The sequence below is a fragment of the Apus apus genome, chromosome 1 (assembly GCF_020740795.1).
Source record: "Apus apus isolate bApuApu2 chromosome 1, bApuApu2.pri.cur, whole genome shotgun sequence".
Classification (NCBI taxonomy): domain Eukaryota; kingdom Metazoa; phylum Chordata; class Aves; order Apodiformes; family Apodidae; genus Apus; species Apus apus.
In genome coordinates this window covers 163,398,726-163,417,107 of record NC_067282.1, presented here as the reverse complement: position 1 = coordinate 163,417,107, position 18,382 = coordinate 163,398,726, and the positions used below count along the sequence as shown (strand labels likewise).

At 35.9% G+C, this 18,382-nt stretch overlaps 2 protein-coding genes across 2 annotated transcripts in view; one reads left to right on the top strand and one right to left on the bottom strand.

Annotated features, from left to right (window-relative positions):
• Positions 1-18,382, bottom strand: part of SLC6A15 (solute carrier family 6 member 15) — a 1,002,329-nt gene that overhangs the window by 283,396 nt on the left and 700,551 nt on the right. The gene's annotated exons all lie outside the window — the stretch shown is intronic.
• The window catches only part of TMTC2 (transmembrane O-mannosyltransferase targeting cadherins 2), a 249,038-nt gene that overhangs the window by 222,962 nt on the left and 7,694 nt on the right, over positions 1-18,382 (top strand). Inside the window, exon 11 of the mRNA XM_051608986.1 lies at positions 1,965-2,028. Within this exon, the coding sequence (XP_051464946.1) occupies positions 1,965-2,028 (64 nt within the window). The remainder of the gene's footprint in view (positions 1-1,964; positions 2,029-18,382) is intronic.

Sequence of the window (18,382 nt, the reverse complement as noted above, 5' to 3'; positions counted from 1 at the left end):
ATGATCTATGTTTCAAGATGTACATGTGGGAGGAAAGCAAGACATGTATTTCCACTGGGCTAAAAGGAGACAGAATTTAAATTTGTTCCATATTCACATGCCAACAACACTTTTTGGAGGTGAAGTGTTACCATCTGTATCTGCCTCCTGGGTAAGGCACCTTGTTTATTGTACTGAATTTCACCACATTCAGAAATATTTTGTTTCCTGACAGTTTTGTGCAAACAGGAAAAAAACCAAGGAGCTCTCTGACATGTTTCATTTTATATGCCTTGTAGTAAATCCTGACATTCAGAAGTATAAGATTATGTTTTTTTCAGTAATTTCAAGTGCTACTAATGCCCAGCAGGATAGTTTCAGAAGCAGGTTAAATGAATATTTTTAGACATTCAATCGTTCCTAACCACTTCAACCACTGAGTTGATGATACATGTGCAAAGTAATTTAAAACAGTTAACAGGTATAAACCAGGTTCCACGTGGCAAATTGTTAGTCAGGAAGTGGTTTCAGCTTGCACGTGAATTATGTGAGAAACTTCAAAGGGATCAGCCTTGCTCCTTTTCTCCTCCCAAGACCAGTAACTGTCAAAATGTGTTGATTGGGATTAACTGCCTATCACATATTATGTTTAAAATTTGGGTGGATGGGAATATAAAATTAGAACACAATTCAATCACTAAATAACAAAGCATGAAAAGCTCATGTAATGAACAAGCTAAAATCTTCAGATACAAGTGCTCAGTTGATTGATACTCCTCGAACTTGTAACTGTTATCAGAAGCAAAGGAAAAAAAGAAAAAAAAAAACCACCACAACCTATCAACCCTATTTAGTGTTACCCTTTTCTTCTAATGTTCCCATTTTGTGTCACAGAAATGCATCTGTAATCACCTAACAAACAGCAATATACTGAAGATCTCCTGTCCTGACTCTTCTATGAAGGGAACTAACTCTTCATAGAAAAAAAAGGCAAATAACTAGCAGAAGTTACGTAGCCTGCCTGAGGCTGCTTGGTTGTTTTTACTATTTGCCACCTTTCTCATGGTATGTGTGTGATCAATGAATATTCATTGGGCCTGTAGCCAAAAGGGTTGGTTGGACAGAAAATTAAGAAGGTGGAGGCAAAAGGAAAAGAGTTTGAGAGAACAGATAAAAAGGGCCTGTTGAGACAAAAATGTGTTTGGATTTCTTTTACAACATCCTGCATTTTGTTTGAAGGCATAAAACTGAAAACTCAGGGCAAGAAATAAAAATTAAACTACTAGGAGAATGCAGATGCCATCTCTATTAGTAAGGAAAAGAAAAAGAGCTGAGCTGATAGTGCTTCAGGTACCCAGAATTTCATCTTATTCCCCTGGAATATGATATCTACATTTAAATCATCTCTCACACTGAAATGAGTATTTGTTGAAATCAGAACTTTCCTTTCTGAATTATTTCCCTGGATCATGGAAGCCTATTTTTGAGAAATAACTGTATGCTCTGTTTTTGATTTTTTTGTTTGTGGGCTTTGTTTGTTTTTTTGTTGGTTTGTTTGTTTGTTTTTTTCTTCCTGGAATGCTAGTGTTCTTGGGGAGGCACAAAAAAAGGAACTACATTATTGTATAATCTACAGCTTAATAATTTACTGTTGAAAATTACAAAAAAGGAGCCAAGTTTTCCTCCATTGAAGACTGGTACATCTCTGGTTTTGCCTCAGATAAATGTTTGGCCTCCTACATTTCTCTCTAGTGTACCACTATAATTTCAGAACTAGAAGTAAAGTATGGTATGCAAAGAGGATTTGTGATAATGAACATTCTGAACTACAAAAAAAATCTTTCAAAGTGACATATTTTGTGCATTTGTTAGGGTAATATCCTTAAACAGTATTTTGGTTTTAGCTATATTCCTTTAGGTATTGTTTCTTTTTTAAACCAAGGAAATGAGGTGTAACTATATTTTTCTTTTTTCTGTCCCAACAGACAGGCCAGTCTCAATGAAGAAGCCGAGAAGTATTATGAAATGGCAGCAGGATTAAGACCTAATGTAAGTACCTTCTTAATGATATCCATTACTTAAGATGATGAACGTGCTACAGTGCTGAACCCTTTGTGTTGACGAGAAGCTTCTTGCTGGAGCATTTGATCTTCAGCCTGTATTATGTATATGCTTTTAATAGTTAATTATTGGATAGTCAGATAAAGCTGTTCATTTGTCAAACCAATCACTATACTTTCAGGTTACCTCAGTGAAGTGGTCTAGCTTCAAGTCTTACTTGGCTAACATACTTGGAAAAGATTTCTAGATTTAGGTTTATTTATCTACCTTTAAATGTGTTAAGTTTGGAAAGCTCTCCTAATTCCATATATTTTCACTAGTAAAAGAGAGTGAAAGGCTACTCTGTGATCCACTGTTTAATGCATTTTAAAGAATACTTTTATGCCTTTTCTCCTGTCATGAACTTCTGGAAAACGTTGTTCAACAGACTTAAAGATTATTTTGCCTCTGAGATTGTTGCATATTGGCAAAGAAATGCTTACTCCTTGAAGCAGAAATATGTAGGAGTTTGTGACAAACCATTTTTAAAAAGAAAAGATCATTTCCAATTTTATTGTATCAGGAACTAACTAAATAAAATACTTTCTTCTCACCACTTTTTACTCAATGTTATATTTGCTTTCAATTACTTCCACGTCTTGGGGAAAAAACACTCATTAATATAAGTGGGGCAGAATTTATTTTAAATATATAATTCGTTGTCTGTGCAAGAAATTAAATCTAGAACTCATTCCTGTCACAGCAGTCTATACTGGCAAATTTGTGATTCCTTATACTTTCAGATGCAAGACTTTTTAGGGTTTTTTTCTGGGTGGATGCCTTAATTTGAGAAGAATTCCCTCACTTGTCTCCAAGTTGATATAGTTCAGTTTTGCTTTTCTGTGGCTCACTGTACTCTCAAAATGTTTCTCAGAAACTCAGATATATATCTATTCCCATAGAACCATATATGAATATGATCATATGTGTGAGGTTTCTCAGAGAGCTTTGAAAGTAACTGGGGGCTTTTAGCCCAGGCAGTGGTACTATACAAATTAGATATTTTTAGTTCTTGCTGACAAGCTTTACATGTTAAGACCTTTTATGCAGAATAAGATCATAAGAACAGTTTCTTATTGCAACTTTCTTCTAACTTTGATTTGTTTAAGTTGAAATCGAATAGTTACTGCTGTTCAGCTTAATTTAAGAGAGAATTTCACTTTTATGTTCAAGATGATAAAGTTTAACTTTCTAGTTAAGCTTAGTATGCATATGGCTCATGACTTCTAAAAAACATTTTAATGATGCAGTGGGAAAGTTGTATCTGTTTTCACTGCCAAGATCAACTGTCTGACGACTGTACAAGGGCACACTCTCAAGAATGAAAATAAAAACAGTAGTCATACATGTATTTTTTCTTAGTATTAACTCTCAAAAATTCTGTAATAGTTTCAGAGTGGGAGGAAAAGAAGCCACTTGAGGAGGTTTTATATTTAGTAAGCAATACAATGCAGACAATGTAAGACAGAAACTTGCGATCTTTCCAAATGAGCATGGAATGCAAAACAGTGAAATCCTGTGTAATTCATAGCAACATCTGTATTGGTAAATCAAATGTGCCCAGGATTATTCTTTAGTGTTGATCCAACTGGCTTCTAAGAGTGCACCGGTACTGTCTGAGAGACTGCAGTCTCCCAGTCCAGAGCTGTGTAGGAACCATCCTCAAAGCTTGAAAATGCCCACAGCTTAATTTGTTGTTTTGGATATTGCCTGTATATCCTCTCACTGTCTTATGAATATGAAGGATCAGCAAAATTATGAGTCTAGATGTTAAAGAAATATCCATAAGCAAAATATAGTGCTGAAGGATTTTAATTATTTTTTTATCCATCACTAACGATCTAGAAACATTTATTTGTAGACAATTTAAAATACTAGATGGATGAATGTGATGTAATACAGAGATTCATGCATACATACAGTTCATTATATATATACACACATATTTATATGTATGTGTGTGGACCTCTAATGTCACTAAGAGGTCTGTTTCCAAATTCCCTTTCAGTGAGAATACTGTGGCAGTGCTGAAATTTCATTCTGTGCAGTGGATCCACCTTGATCCTAGAACAATTAGGTGCTAAAAGCAACTTTTTAACAAGAACCTTTTCCATTCTGGTGTCTTGAGATGGTACATGTTGACATTCGTGAATTTTGGATCAGGATTCCAAGTAAATTGGCGCTGGTTTTTTTCAGCATGATGGTTTTTTTTCCTCCTGTGGTTCCCCAGTCACTCCTCTAGATCCCAAGTTGAAGATCCATTTCTCTGTTACAAACTCTTTCTTGTATTCACTGTACAAGAAAATAAATTATCAGTTAAAACCCCTCAGATTTCCATTTTCTTGCACACATTCCAAGTATGACATATTGCGTGGTATCTCTAGTATCACTGTTATTAAATACCATCCTTAGCAGTAGTAAAAGATGTTAGCAATACTACAAACTCAGTCTTTTACTGATTGTTAACAAATTTGTATGCTCATTGAGCTTCCATGACACACTTTTGTTCTCAGCATTCTTGCTTTGTTTTCCTTTTGCATCCCTTTCTTCAGTTTCTCAACCATTCCTGTTGCTTTTGGAATGAAGCAATACTTCATACACAGTACTTCCTTACTTGCTCCCCAACGTATAAGCCCTTTGGATCCAGAAGCTGCTCTGCTGAACTTTACTATACCCAAGTTGAGTTTAAATGGCCATCTGAGTTACGACTTTCAGAGCTACTTAGTTGGCCATTTCAGTGTTTTTTCCAGACAGCAGTCTCCACTCTTGCATTTGTCTCCTAAGCAAGTCTTTTATTTCAGTGTCTCAAGATTGGGACACAACAGTGAGCAACCGATATGCCTTCATGTCTGAGTCACTTTCTCATTCAACTAATTCATTTTTATAAAGGTTGTGGCTAGAGAGCCTAAAAACATCTGCAGAAGAAACAGTATTCCGTTACAGGAGAAATCTAACTTCTCTAAAACATGCAAGCCATTGTTTTTAAGAAAGCAAACACAGATTTTATTTTTGTAGTGTTTGCTGTGATTCATTCCTTATTGAACTAATTCTGAGAGGACTGAAAAATACTGGAAATACTATTTTCTCTGTGAAAAGCTTTATTACAGTGAATATAGTATTTGAAAAAAAACAAACCAAACCAACAAAAAAAAACCACAAAAAAACCCCCGCAACCCAGTAAAGGAACAACTGAATACAGCCTAAGTTGGTTAAAATGTATATCCACATCTTGAAAGTCATCTTTGCTTTTGTATACACCTTTGTTCTGCAGAGTGTATAAGAATTAAAACACTTCAATACAGCAGCACCAGCTGAAATGCAGTTTGAGTGCAAATAAGAAAATCTGGCAAGTAGTATTAGTTCAGATTTAGACCTAACTGGTCTCCTAATGATGTTCATGATTGGCCCTGTTTGCAGGAAGCGGGTATTTATCCTCTATGAAAGTATTTTTCAAGTCAAATTTCAGAAGAAATTTTCTGTAAAATGTAGTGCTGTTGTGGAGATGGAAATAATTTGCCTTAAACTCTACTAAAGAAGCAAGCATTTTCAAGATTATGTCTGTTTGTTTCCAAATAGGCTTCATGGTGTTTTCTTTGCCCTGGAAAGCCAAAGGGAAGAGAGAAATACAGGAAGCAACTTGGAGAAGGATCTACTTTTATTTGCTATGAATAATTTCTTATATGACTGTTTTCTTCCCTCGACTTTTTAGGTAACCTACAAAAAGTAGCTTCTCTAGCCCCTGGATCTTTCTGAATACTCTCCAAAGAATGTGTTCCCACATTGTGTGTTTATTATGATCCAAACAAAATCATTTTAGAGCCTTCTCAGCGAGAAGCACATATTTGTTTGTTCTAGCAATGTTGGCTTGGATGTATGTTAATCACATTAATCTAATTTTAACAAATTCAGTTGCATGAACAAATGAAAAAGTTAATTTCTTGGATAGCAAGACATTTATGCAGTGATTCTTCAGAGTGGGATTATTGCTGAGGAGAGTTAATATTCAGAGGTGGTTTCTAGGTGCACTACATCTTGTAATGTTCACAAACCAGGAAATTGTTTTATCAAATGTTAGGTACTCTAAAATGTGAGCTTTAAGCTCACTTTGTTGTGGAAAAAACAGTCATCCAGAAAGTCTCTTTAAATTGGTGTTCTTTACAAGAATTTCAGATATTTGCTTAAGATTCAGCATTTATTAAACTTTTAAGACATAATTTGTGTAATAGAACTGCATTTCTATTTTTTTAAGTCTAACTTGAAGCAGCAAATATTTTAAAATCAGCTCTAGAACCCCCACATATGGCAAACGGCTCTTAAGATGCTACGGCACTTTGAAGTATGACCTCAAGAGTATTAAATGCAAGAAAGCTCACCAGATCCTTAAGACTTTGAGCCACCACCTTCAGCTGATTGGCTTAGAAGCATTCCTCAAGGAAGTGCCATGACCTGCAAGTCACTACCATCCCGACCACATATTAGTGCTGCTTACAATCTGGCGCTCATGACAGCTTTAAGCCCTGTGTCATTGGCACATTGTCAGAAGCAGCTGTTTCCACTCTACCACTTCAAAAGGGCTTGATTAAATGTCTTACTGTAACAACATACATAAGAGACACACACGTAGAATGAGAGGGAAAGGAGAAATGTACCTATAAGCAAAATAAACACTATTTCCACTAGATGGTTTAATCATGATGTGGGGGACTAAACTATTTCTTGACTTGAAGGGTTTATGTAATCAGTTAACACGATATCATATTAAAAAGCAGTTTCTGCAAGTGCTTCTTTTATTTTTTTCCCCAGTACTGGAATACAGATTTCATGTCAAAGGCTCCAGCCTTGCAATAGACTCTACCTTGAGATGTCTAACAATTGAAAGAAAAATCCTGGTGATTTCCAGAGCACAGACTGTATTTTTCTAGGCACCTTATAGATAACATGCTTTCAATGCCTCCTTTTGGAAAGTATTCATAAAATATGGATTTTATTCATGGCAAGACCTTTAAAAATGAATACACTTCCGATAGTGCATACATCTTTAAGAAATAAAGTAGATGTTGGATTTTATCTTGAAACATATGTAGCCAAGATCTGCTTTATTATGTATGTTTTCATTAGGTGTTTCCATGCCAAATTTCCCTATTTGAGTTTCTCCTGAATCACAGAATCAGAGTTGTCAGAGTTGGAAGGGACCTGTAGAGATCATCTAGTCCAACTCTCCCACTAAAGCAGGATCAGCTGTAGCACAGCTTTACCAGACTAGGAGTAACCATGAGGGAGAGAGTTTTGATCCATTTTGCCAGATTTTTTAAGGGCATGTCCTATTATTGCCAGGGAGAAATTTCACAAAACTTTTAGGACCTCCTGCTATGTTAGTTCTGTTGCTGATAGCAGTAATGGATGGGTTAACAGTGATTCTTAAATTGTCTTCAGCTGATCTTCAGCTGTCTTCACAAAACCTGGCACTGTTCCAGGCTTCACTAAACCCAGCATCCTCCTCATGATGCTCCACAGATACTGCTGGTCTCTCATCAGTGATGAATCTGTTGCTCCTGCAGCTCTTTTGAGCAGGTCTGCCTAGTCCCTGTTACCAAACCCAACTGGAGAGACTTGCCGTAGTACTCATTGTTTCAGAAGCACAGTACAGATAAAGCTGACATGGTGTCCTCTGGAGAAACTGTACATGTATGATTTTTACACCCCGTGTTATTGCTAGTAAAGCATAACACAGTTGAGAATCCTTGTTTTAAGAAGTTTTTCTATCTGTTTAGTTGTTCATTCAAAGTGAATGAACACATGAACACATGGCAATCTTTTATCTTTACATACTGGTGCCATGGAATGACCACAGAGCTGTATTTTAGTTAGCATTCAGCAGATTGGCCTGCTCAGTTGTCTTCCATTACTTGTGTCTGACTTTACAGAAGATACAAAAGTGGGCCTTGTGAGGCAGGTAGAGTTTCTACCGATTGCCTCCCTGCCCTCCGAGCTGCTCCCAGTGTCTCCTGCCCTGTGTCAGGGCTACTCAGCTTTCCACTACCAACACATGCTGCTGCTAAGCCTCGCATTGTTTAAGGCTTCCTCTAAAGTTTGCCAGACTTTCCACCTCAATGATTTGAATGGCTGTGGATTCCTTCCAGCCCAGCAGCACTCTTGGCCTCCTGAAAATGCCTTCTTTTCTTCTGGTGAGAGTGTGAGGAATAAGAAAAATTCCCAGGATTCAGTTCTTCCTCTTCTTCCTCTCTTCCTGCCCTGTCGCTTCCTAAAGACTGAACCAATTGTTATAGGGGATGCAGGATTTTAGGGACTAAAAAGGGTACTGTGGCTTCCTGATGAGAAGATAGACATGACTGATGGGAACTGTATTTCTAGATGGCATGCTTTTAATAGGTTTACTTCAGACAGTTGCAGGGGTGAGAGGCTTAGGCATGGATCTGCTTCACTAGGAGAGGAAACAGAAACATCCTGAGAGGAAAGAGGGCACAACTCTCTGACCTCAAAAGTATGAGAGTGCTTTCAGTTACTGTAAATTGGGTAGACTTTCTCTGCAAATAGGCAATAAATGACTGATTCTGAGATTTGATATCAGAATAGCTTTGTCTATGGTCCTCCTCAAGATTTTAGAGACATATGCAGGTTTTTTTGTCATGCACAATTGTCTGCTTCAAGATAGGCTTGTGTATAGGCTGTTGTTCTGAGTCTTAAAGTGTTCTTACCTTAGCAGAGATTAGTGCCTCCCACCTTAAAATAATCAACAGACAAAACAAACAAAAAACCCCATATAGCATTTTCCATCCCTATGAACTCCATCGGGGACAAAAAAAGAACACAAGCTATTGGAATGGCTATATTTACCTATAATACTGAAGCACAATATCAAGTTGAGTTGTATAATTTGAAAACCAATTTACTGAGCTGTGGAAAACACTGAATTTCCTTTGGGAAATACATGAGAATATTTTACAACCTTACCCCAGAAAATTCCACATGTGTTTTCTCATGCATTGTAGCAGCTCTGTGAAAGCAAAGATTGTACGTGCTTTTGGTTGATTATGGAGTACTTACATCTGGTTCTTGATATTGTGATAATGTGATATCGTGATATCTTGATATCTTCACGTAAGATGCATGGGAGAAAGCTGGAAATCATGTCATTGTAGTTCTCAGCTTCAGTTTTGAGAGAGATTATGGGGAGTTCATTTGAACTCTTTCATTCTGATTATACAGGCAGTTGAATATGCAGGTATCTCAGATTGATTCAGATCAGCTCACTCAGTGCAATTTGTGAGCTTTAGAATTGAATTAAAATGCCTTTAAGTTGCTCTTTATTACCCATCTAGAATTACCTATTGATGTCTTAATCAATACATAAGTATTTTGCCTGTGCACAGTCTTAAAGACTGAAATGAAAATACATTTGAGTTTCTTCTGCTTACTATAGATATCACATTGCAGTAACATGATTGACTTGCTCAGAGTTGGTTCTCTTTCTCCCGTATGTGAGAGGTAAACTGGGCTATGTAGTTCCTTGTTTCTTCAAGTGAAATTATGCAAGCAACTCTTCTTAATGTAAAGTTCTTTATAAGCTTCATACCCAGAAACACTCTGTAAAGTAGGCCATAAACTCATTTTCATGGTAATTTGGAGTGCTTTTAGTTTCATTTTTAGCTATGAAAAGGTTGACAGATTTCCCATAAATATTAATCTTTCTACAGTCTAATTATTGGCATAATGTATTTTCTGAGTCATTCATCTTCATGAACTGTAAAATGTATAGACATGCTTTTCTTTAATGTGGGCAACAAATGTTGGAAATAAGCAACTATATACTAATTCCTCTTTTCTAATTTAATTAACCTTTAGGTCTTCTTTAAATAATCAATTACTCTCACCAAGAACTGTTGAAGCAGTAATTTCATGCTTAACATATAATTTCAGAGGAAGAAACTCTAATAATTCATGTGTTACTTGCTTAGGACATAGGTCATACAAGGTTTTCAAGTATGTCTGGTGGCAATCTTTTGTGCCCCTTGGGCCTGCTAATAAAGTATTTTCTTCATTAAAAAAATGTAAAAAAAATATCTCAGGGTATTTTTTTATGTACCCATTTTTTTATTGTAGGCTCTATTGCCCACAGTGTTCAAAATGTTTATGCCATTAAATCTACAAAAAATACAAGACTGTGTTTTCACAAAAATCATGCATGTTTGTTAGTAGTTCAGTAATGTTTCCAAATAAGTTAATCACCCAAGTATTAAGGTATAGGTTCTATTTTCTCTCCAGGCTGTTCTTCTGACACCATCAGATGATTGTAATTCTCAATGGATAGGTCATAAATTCTCCAAAGAGAGGAAATTCGCACAACAAATAATACTTGAGCTATGTTACTGTCAAGATCTTGATTCAGAGATTTTGTAGGAATGCACCTGTGTTAACTTGAATGGAATCAAGTCTGCAAATCTGAAATCTTTTTCTTGCATATAGATCTGTTCAGTCCATCAAAATTATATGAAGAAAAAAGGATACAACATCATTGGAGTGCAGATTTGTTTCCTCTAGTGTTTTTTTATCCATATCTTAGTAGACAGATAATTTTTGTTCTATGATTACTTTTCAGTATGAAAATAACTGTGCAACAGTCATGTTTGTTCTCATCTATGATGTTAATTTACTGAATAATTCAAAAAGTAGGTTTGCAAAACTAGTTAATAGGAAGTCACAGCCTAGGTTTGTACCATTGATTTAAATAAAAGGAATTATCATGCTTTGAGATGATGGAAGGCAGTAGTTTGTAAAGATACAGTGTGTTTGCTAAAATTGTGGAAGATGGTCTATCATGAATAGGGGTACCATGCTGGCTGCATCACTTCCTGGAGACAGCAAGATGGGCTTTGCCTTGTAAAAGAAGCCCTCAGTGTCAATCAAAAATAAAGTGCCACAAAATCAGAACTCACAGCAGCAGATTAGCATTTCAGAAATAAAACCATCTGTCTGAACTCAATTAAAAAACAACAACAATAACAACAAAACAACAAACCAGCAAGGTTTTTCCTAATACAGTATTCTAGTGCTGATTCTGGAAACAATTCAATGATTTTATTCTTCAGTTAGAACTGATAAGGAAAGTTTTTTTAATGCTCATTAAATAAACCCAGCAACGGTGCATTCTCAGTAAGATGTTCTGTAATAAATAACTTCCTAATTTTCTTCCTAATCTGTAGTTCTGATCTATTTCTCATTCTAGGAGGGATTTTTAGTTGCGGGTTTGCATATCCTATTAGTCTTTTTTTTTCCTCATACAAGTTCTGGAGAACTTATATTTCTGTTTCACAAGATGGCTTTGATGCAACTGATATTCTCCCCCACCCTCTTAACACCTCTGGGTGTATCTCAGTGATTGTATAGAGGAAAAATGCCCTACAACAATGCTGGTTTTGATCTAAGTGCCTGAGAAGAACTGTATGTTTGCAAACTGCTAGGAAGTGGATGGGTGGCAGATGTCTGGCTGAAGTAATTTCCTTGGAATTTGTCTTTAACAGTAACTCCAGTACCAGTTTAAAAGTATTTTTACCTGGGAAATTTACAGTCTAAAGATCGTATGTCTGCGAGGGAGAAGGTGCAGTGAGGAAGGCATGGATAGCTTTTTATTTCCCTCAAAGAGCAGTCCCTTTTTGTTGAGGCATTCTGAGCCACTGTATATTGGTCAGCTCTGCATGTTGCATTTACATAATTCTATTTATTACAGTTAGTTTTACTGGAGAGCAAATATACATTCACATGTACTGACCCTTTTGAAGCATGTCTTCCATATAATGAACAGCTCTATTACTAAGCTGAGGCAGTTCTACTAATTCTTCAGGTGCTCCTGCAAGAATTGTCCTCCTGTAACAGTGGGTAACATTAATCTGACATTATGTTTTGTAGCAGTGCCAGTTGCCTCAGCATCTGGCTGCCTCAAACTCAATGAAAACAATTACTGCATGAAAGAAAATGTGAATCTTTTCCAATATAACAACAACAGTAAAACCAGAAATCCACAATAAAACCCTAAATTAAATTCCATATGATGGTTTCCTGTATGTTGCTTAGATTCCATGGGGTAAATGATTGCTGTATTTATGGTGGAGTTATTTCATGGAATTTTATTGTATCTCGGTAGTTCCACTTAATTTCTTCCCATTCTGACTGCATTTATATACACTTAAAATTATCAGAATTATTTTATATCATTTTTGAAAGATCAGTATATGTTCCTTAATTAATTCTGTTTGAAATATTCTGTTCTGATAGCTGAACTGATGGAGCCTTTTGTTAACTAGTTCGCAAATTGGAGGTTTTACCCATAATAGGGGAAGAAAATGCTTTCTGAGCAAAAAATATGGAAATTGCACAGGAGGCAAATCTTCAGAATTGGGAGGATTGGGAAATGAGCTTTAACAAAAGGACTGCTGGTAGGTAGGACCCAAAGTTAATTTCTGTAGGAGCCTGTGTTCATATAGAACAAACACTATATGTAGTGGAAATGTATAATGGGAAAGCAGATTAACTTGAGCCACTGACTGCAGAACTGCATAGTGATTCTAGTGGTCTTGGATTATAGTTTGGTCCAGTTGTGGAGGCCTTTTTCTTGGGCAGTTTAGAGCAAACATCTGGTTTCACTGAGTAATTTTTTATATTGAATTTCAGAGGCAGGAATTGAACTTTGATTTCTTTTTGCTAGTCCTGCAAATATTAGTTGTCTCCTTGTGCCTTCAGAAATAATGAAGTAAACCTTTTTAAAAAGGAAGGTATTATTCACAGTGTTGCTTCCTGTGTCCATTTCTTAGAAACATAGTTTGAAGAATACAGAAAGCGCCTGTTCGATGGACAGCAGTTACTGGTGTCAGCAGTAGTAAGTGCAACATTTCAAAGCAGGATATGTAGATCTACGACTGAACATATCTTGCTGTTACTCATACAAATTACTTACAAAGCACTGTAAACATATGTGTCACTGATCAGATGTGGTAAATAAGGCTACCCTAGCAGAAAGTAATTTTATGTTTTTATAAGTCACAACCTTGTAAAAGACTCGTGAGCAATTAGTGCCCAGTGGTCTTAATATTAGCGATGAAAAGACCAAATTTTAGAAACTACAGCCTTAACATCTTTAAGCTACAAGAATTAAAATTAATTCCTTGCGCTTACCCTGGAAGTTAATAATTTTAATATGCACTATATATTTAATTGCTAAATACTATGTAGGAAACATGTGCAGGTTACTTGCTGCCAAAAAGTAAGGCATGAATTCTTATGAATTACACAGAGCGCTATAATTCAGGATTTTGAAAAGGACCAATAGTATATGCTTCTTTTCTTAGCTGCTCTCATAATCCTGTGGTTAAAACTGAAGTCAAGACAGAGTGTGAGCATAACCTTTTTGCATGGTGCAACAAGTGTGAAAGTCATAGGGGCCAGAAGAAGAGGGACAGAGGGGAAGAAAAAAGTTTGATAATACTTCAAAGGTTTTCCATGTAGGAGTTTCAGAAAAGAAAATATTCATTAACAATATTTTTTTTAAAAGCATTTTCTGTTTTATTTCCTCTGTAATAAAAAAGTAGCTCCTTGGACAATGCTGAAGTCGCATTTATTTACCAATTGGAAGGTACTTTCAGACACTAGACCATGTTGTTATGGAAATTCTACCACTTTATGTGATAGATATTAATTGTACTTTCTTGCCAGTGGAATTATTATCAATAAAAAAATAATTATTAATTCTGTTTCCTAGGGAAGGTTAGTCAAGTGGAACTGTGTCTATGAAGAGGTGAAGTGAAAGCTAAAATGAATCATAAAACATCCTACAATGCCTAATAATCATTGAATCATAGAATCACTTAGGTTGGAAAAGACCTTTAAGATCATCAAGTCCAACTGTAAACCTAACACTGCCAAGTCCACCCTAAATCTGTGTTCCTAAGTGCCACATTTACACATCTCTCCTAGTCTTTTCCTCTTTCCAGTTTCTATAATGCTCTAATATAATGCTTTTTCTATGGGCTGTCTTAATAGTGCCTGTGCATGATATAAGCTTTGAACATGTTCACAAGATGTTCATTCTTTGTGCTCAGAGCAAGTATGTCAAGTTGTAAAATGCTTTATACAGTGTGACTGAAAGCTATACCTTATAATTGCAAATACCTAAACATTTTTTTAAAACTTACAGAAACATCAATGGTAATCTAGTTCTCAAGTGTGTAACGGAGCTGACTGCACTGGTCAGCTGAAGATGCAAAGCCTTCTTTAACACTTAAGATTAATTTGAACATCTAGATTCAAAACACTGGAAATCTTGGGATTTTGACATTGCTTTAACTAGAACTTAGTTAAGTTTTCAAGGCCAGAAATGAACACTTCTTCTTTCTGAAATTTCAGTAGTTGGCTGTTTTACTAAAAAATGAAAGCTCTAATGCAATAATTCATATACCTGTGACTAGTATCTTGAAAAACTATATAACCTTCTCTGTCTACTGATGTATTTGATCAGTACCTGGGTAAAAACAGACAGCAGATGCATTCATTATCAGCAGTCATTTTTGTTTTCCAATGGCATTTTATATGATCTTTTTAAAAACCAACTTTTTAAAATGCTAGTGTTATATACTGTGAGTGTAATTGTATTCATAACCTCAGATGATCTTTAAATTAGAGTTTTCTCTGAAGATCAGCCTGTTTTGGTTGTGTTCATATGAACAACTATTCTAATCAGCCCTAGACGTGTTGCTGGGTGAAGCAGAGTATATTCATTTTTCTTTTAACACTTCACATTTAAATTAAAAATGGGGTTTATCTTTAGGCAGTAACACAAAGGCATTTATTTTTCTGGTTTCCAAGGTTTAGAAAGTGCATGCAAAAATACATTTATTAACAGATTCAATGTTATTTTAAAACACCCTTACTTTTTCTTAATAGGGCAAAATTCTGTTACTGAAAGATTTTGAGCAATTTCTGTTTGTCAGTATGGTAGTTCAGATGACACTGCTTTTGAGCAAATTTCTCATTTGCTGTAAGTACAGACTTCCTAATTATCATGCAGCATACTCAGATAAAGAAGTTGTTAAATGTTTTATACCATAATTGTAGCTATGTATTAAAATGATCAAATTGTAGACATCAGTTGGATTTCTATAAATAAAAATTAAGTCATTTGAAGATTTTTTAGTGAAATCTTAAAGTACTAGGAAATTTTGGTACAGCTATCATATCCTATAGTGATGAAAACATTTGATCTGGAAAGCTAGAAGTTTAATTAGAAAAAAAAAAGGCCTGAACAATTTTGTCTTTTAAAAACTATAACCATACTATTAAATACTCATAACATGTGTTACTGTTTAGCTGTTATTATGGTAATACAAGTATGTTATCTAAAAATGTCCATTCTGGCTTCTATATAAATTGAGAGTGATCACAAGGAGGTTTCTAAAGCTTAAAATCAAAGCAATTGATGCATAGACATCAGGGAAAAAATCTAGATACACAGAAATTACAAATGTAAGTGTGGGGCTTTTTCAGCTGTTGTTATGATCTGTAACCTTTACCAGCTGTAGCACATGCTTTTGTTAACTTGCTGATACATAAAACAATATACTCTGAATTTATATAAAGGCCAATGGTAGATAGCTTTTCATCAGCAAGATGTAACATATATATGCTTGTTTAGTTTTAGATAACTATGTTTTTAAAACTCTAAGCAGTCTCTGAAGGTTAAGATGAAAAAGATGTTATGGAAAAAACCTCCACTGACTCGAGAACATTGATGCTAAGATGTCCCCTATTGATGTGATAATTTGAGAATCAAAGTAGACTGCTTGATGCTTCCTTCCCATGCCAAGTCTAGAACTCTTCCCTGACTCACAGCTGTGGATTTCCTTAATGATGCCAATGTCTTAAATCTACAAGCAAACTGAATCATTTGACCGTATGCTTGAGGATTAAAATTCCCACATCTGCCACCCATAAACACAGAACATTGTCAAAAACCCTTTGTTCACTTTTAATTTCTGGTTTTAAATGTACATATTCTGTAGCGTGCAATTTTAGACAAAATAGTCTCTAGTGTTTAAAAGCACACGAAAAGCATACAAAAATTTTCCATGTATATTCTCCTTTCACCAAGCAGATTAAAGTGTCATCTGCTTGGAATGTCCAGATGAGAATGTCCAAATGAAACATAAAATAATATTTGTTTTCAAGTATATGACTAACATTTGTGTAGTGTCATCGGTTGATAACGTGACCAGGTATTAACTTGTACAGTTCTACCTTACTAACTTGATATGTTAACTGGAGGTATTATCCTAACCTGACACTGTTAGATAAATAGTATTAAACAGAAGTTATTTTATCCTGTCTACTTTATTTTAGTTTGTTTTCTTTTGTAGTGTCCTTTTTTTCTTCACCTTACCTGGAGATTAAGAATTTGTTACTTTGGTGAACAAATATGAATAGAGCACTAAATGAAGTCTCTTTCTGTTTAATGACATATTAGTAAATAATAACTAAGATTGCTCTCTTATCAGCCTTAACAACATTATACTGTTAAAGATGATGACTGAATCGAAGGATCTGCTCTCCTCTAGAGCCTAGGCTTGTTAGTTAGATTTATATAGTTCTGTATGTTAGTCAGTCTTAACGTAATTAGATTGGGATGCAGGCTTTCTTTACAGCAGAGAATTTGAGGTCCATTTCTAACTAATACAACCTTGGAAGCTGTTCTCTTTACAACATTAATTCAATTTAGTACTTGCAGGGAGAATGTTTTTCTCTCTGTTTCCTGTCTTCACTATTTAAGCTGAAAGCTGTTGTCTACACAAAAGCATACCAACAGAAATTGTTCATGAGCAGACTTGCAGTTTAAATAATATACTGAACTGTCATAGTGAAGAGGATGGAGAGTGTTCTTCCATGTAAGAGTTTGCAAAGATGCTAATTTTATTTTTGTTTTCCAGCAGAACTGAATGCTTTGCTGTCTGGGCTGATGACACAAGTAATCCCTCTCAACTCTGAATTTTATACATTTTTATTTTTTCTGATCTGTAATGTTTCGCCATAAATCTTGTTCCAGAATGCTTTATTCACCAAGTTATCTGTTCCAAGGCAGTTTACTCTTGTCATCTTAGTCAAGTTACTAGAGATCAGTGCCTTAGTTGTGATTAGTTTGCTGTTTGGAACAAAAAAACAGGCATAGCATATGCAAACTGTGGTTCTTATGAAGCCTTATAGCACAGAGAACCAGGTAGAAACATGAGCATCTGGAAGGAAGAGCTGGCACTTGGCTTATCTGGCAACACTAGGTCACTCCTATGAAAAAGTCTACTTCCATGCTGAATTTACAGTGTTGTCAATGTATTGCTTAGGAGAGTAAGATCCAGTTGGCAGTAAGCATCTCACTGCATATCCTTCCCTTGCCTCTTCTTCTGCCTTCTCTGCTCACCCCTATGCATGTCTTTGTTTAGTCAGTTCTATCATCCAGTGACCCCTCCCGACCTGAGAAGGGGAACCGGGAAAGGAGACCAATGGGTTAAAATGGAAACAGATTTAATAAAATTATAATTAACAGCTAGTATTAATGCTAGTACCAGATACACAAAGTTCATAGAATCGTAGAACGGTGTGGCTTGGAAGGGACCTTAAAGATCATCTAGTTTCAACTCCCCTGCCATGGGCAGGGACACTTCCCAATAGACCAGGCTGCTCAAAGCCCCATCCAGCCTGGCCTTGAACATTTCCAGTGATGAGGTATCCACAACTTCTCCAGGCAACCTGTTCCAGTGTCTCACTGCCCTCATAGAGAAGGATTTCTTCCTAATGTCTACCCTTTTCCAGTTTAAAGACATTACCCTGTCTCCTATCGTTACGTGCCTTTGTAAAAAGCTACACTCCAACACTGTGAGCACCACAGCTCCAGCAAAAGCATGATGATCACAACCAACAGAGGAGTAGGCCTCAGAGCAGAAGGACAGACAAGACCCTCCAGGAATGGTGACCACTGAGGAAAGAGACTGGTCCCAATCAAACTTTTCAATTTATAGTGAGCCTGATACTTACGGTGTGGAAAACTTCTGCTGACCTGCTTGGGTCAGCTGCCCAGGCTTTCACTCCTTCTAGATTTAGCACCTGACTAACTCTAAAGTGCTAAAGACCTTGATTGCTATGGAAACCCCCATACCATGGCTGATTATGAACTACAACAAAGTGTCTTATCAACTTTGTTACCATTGAACTGGATGCTGCAGTCTTCTGAAAAATGCAGCTTTTCTGAATA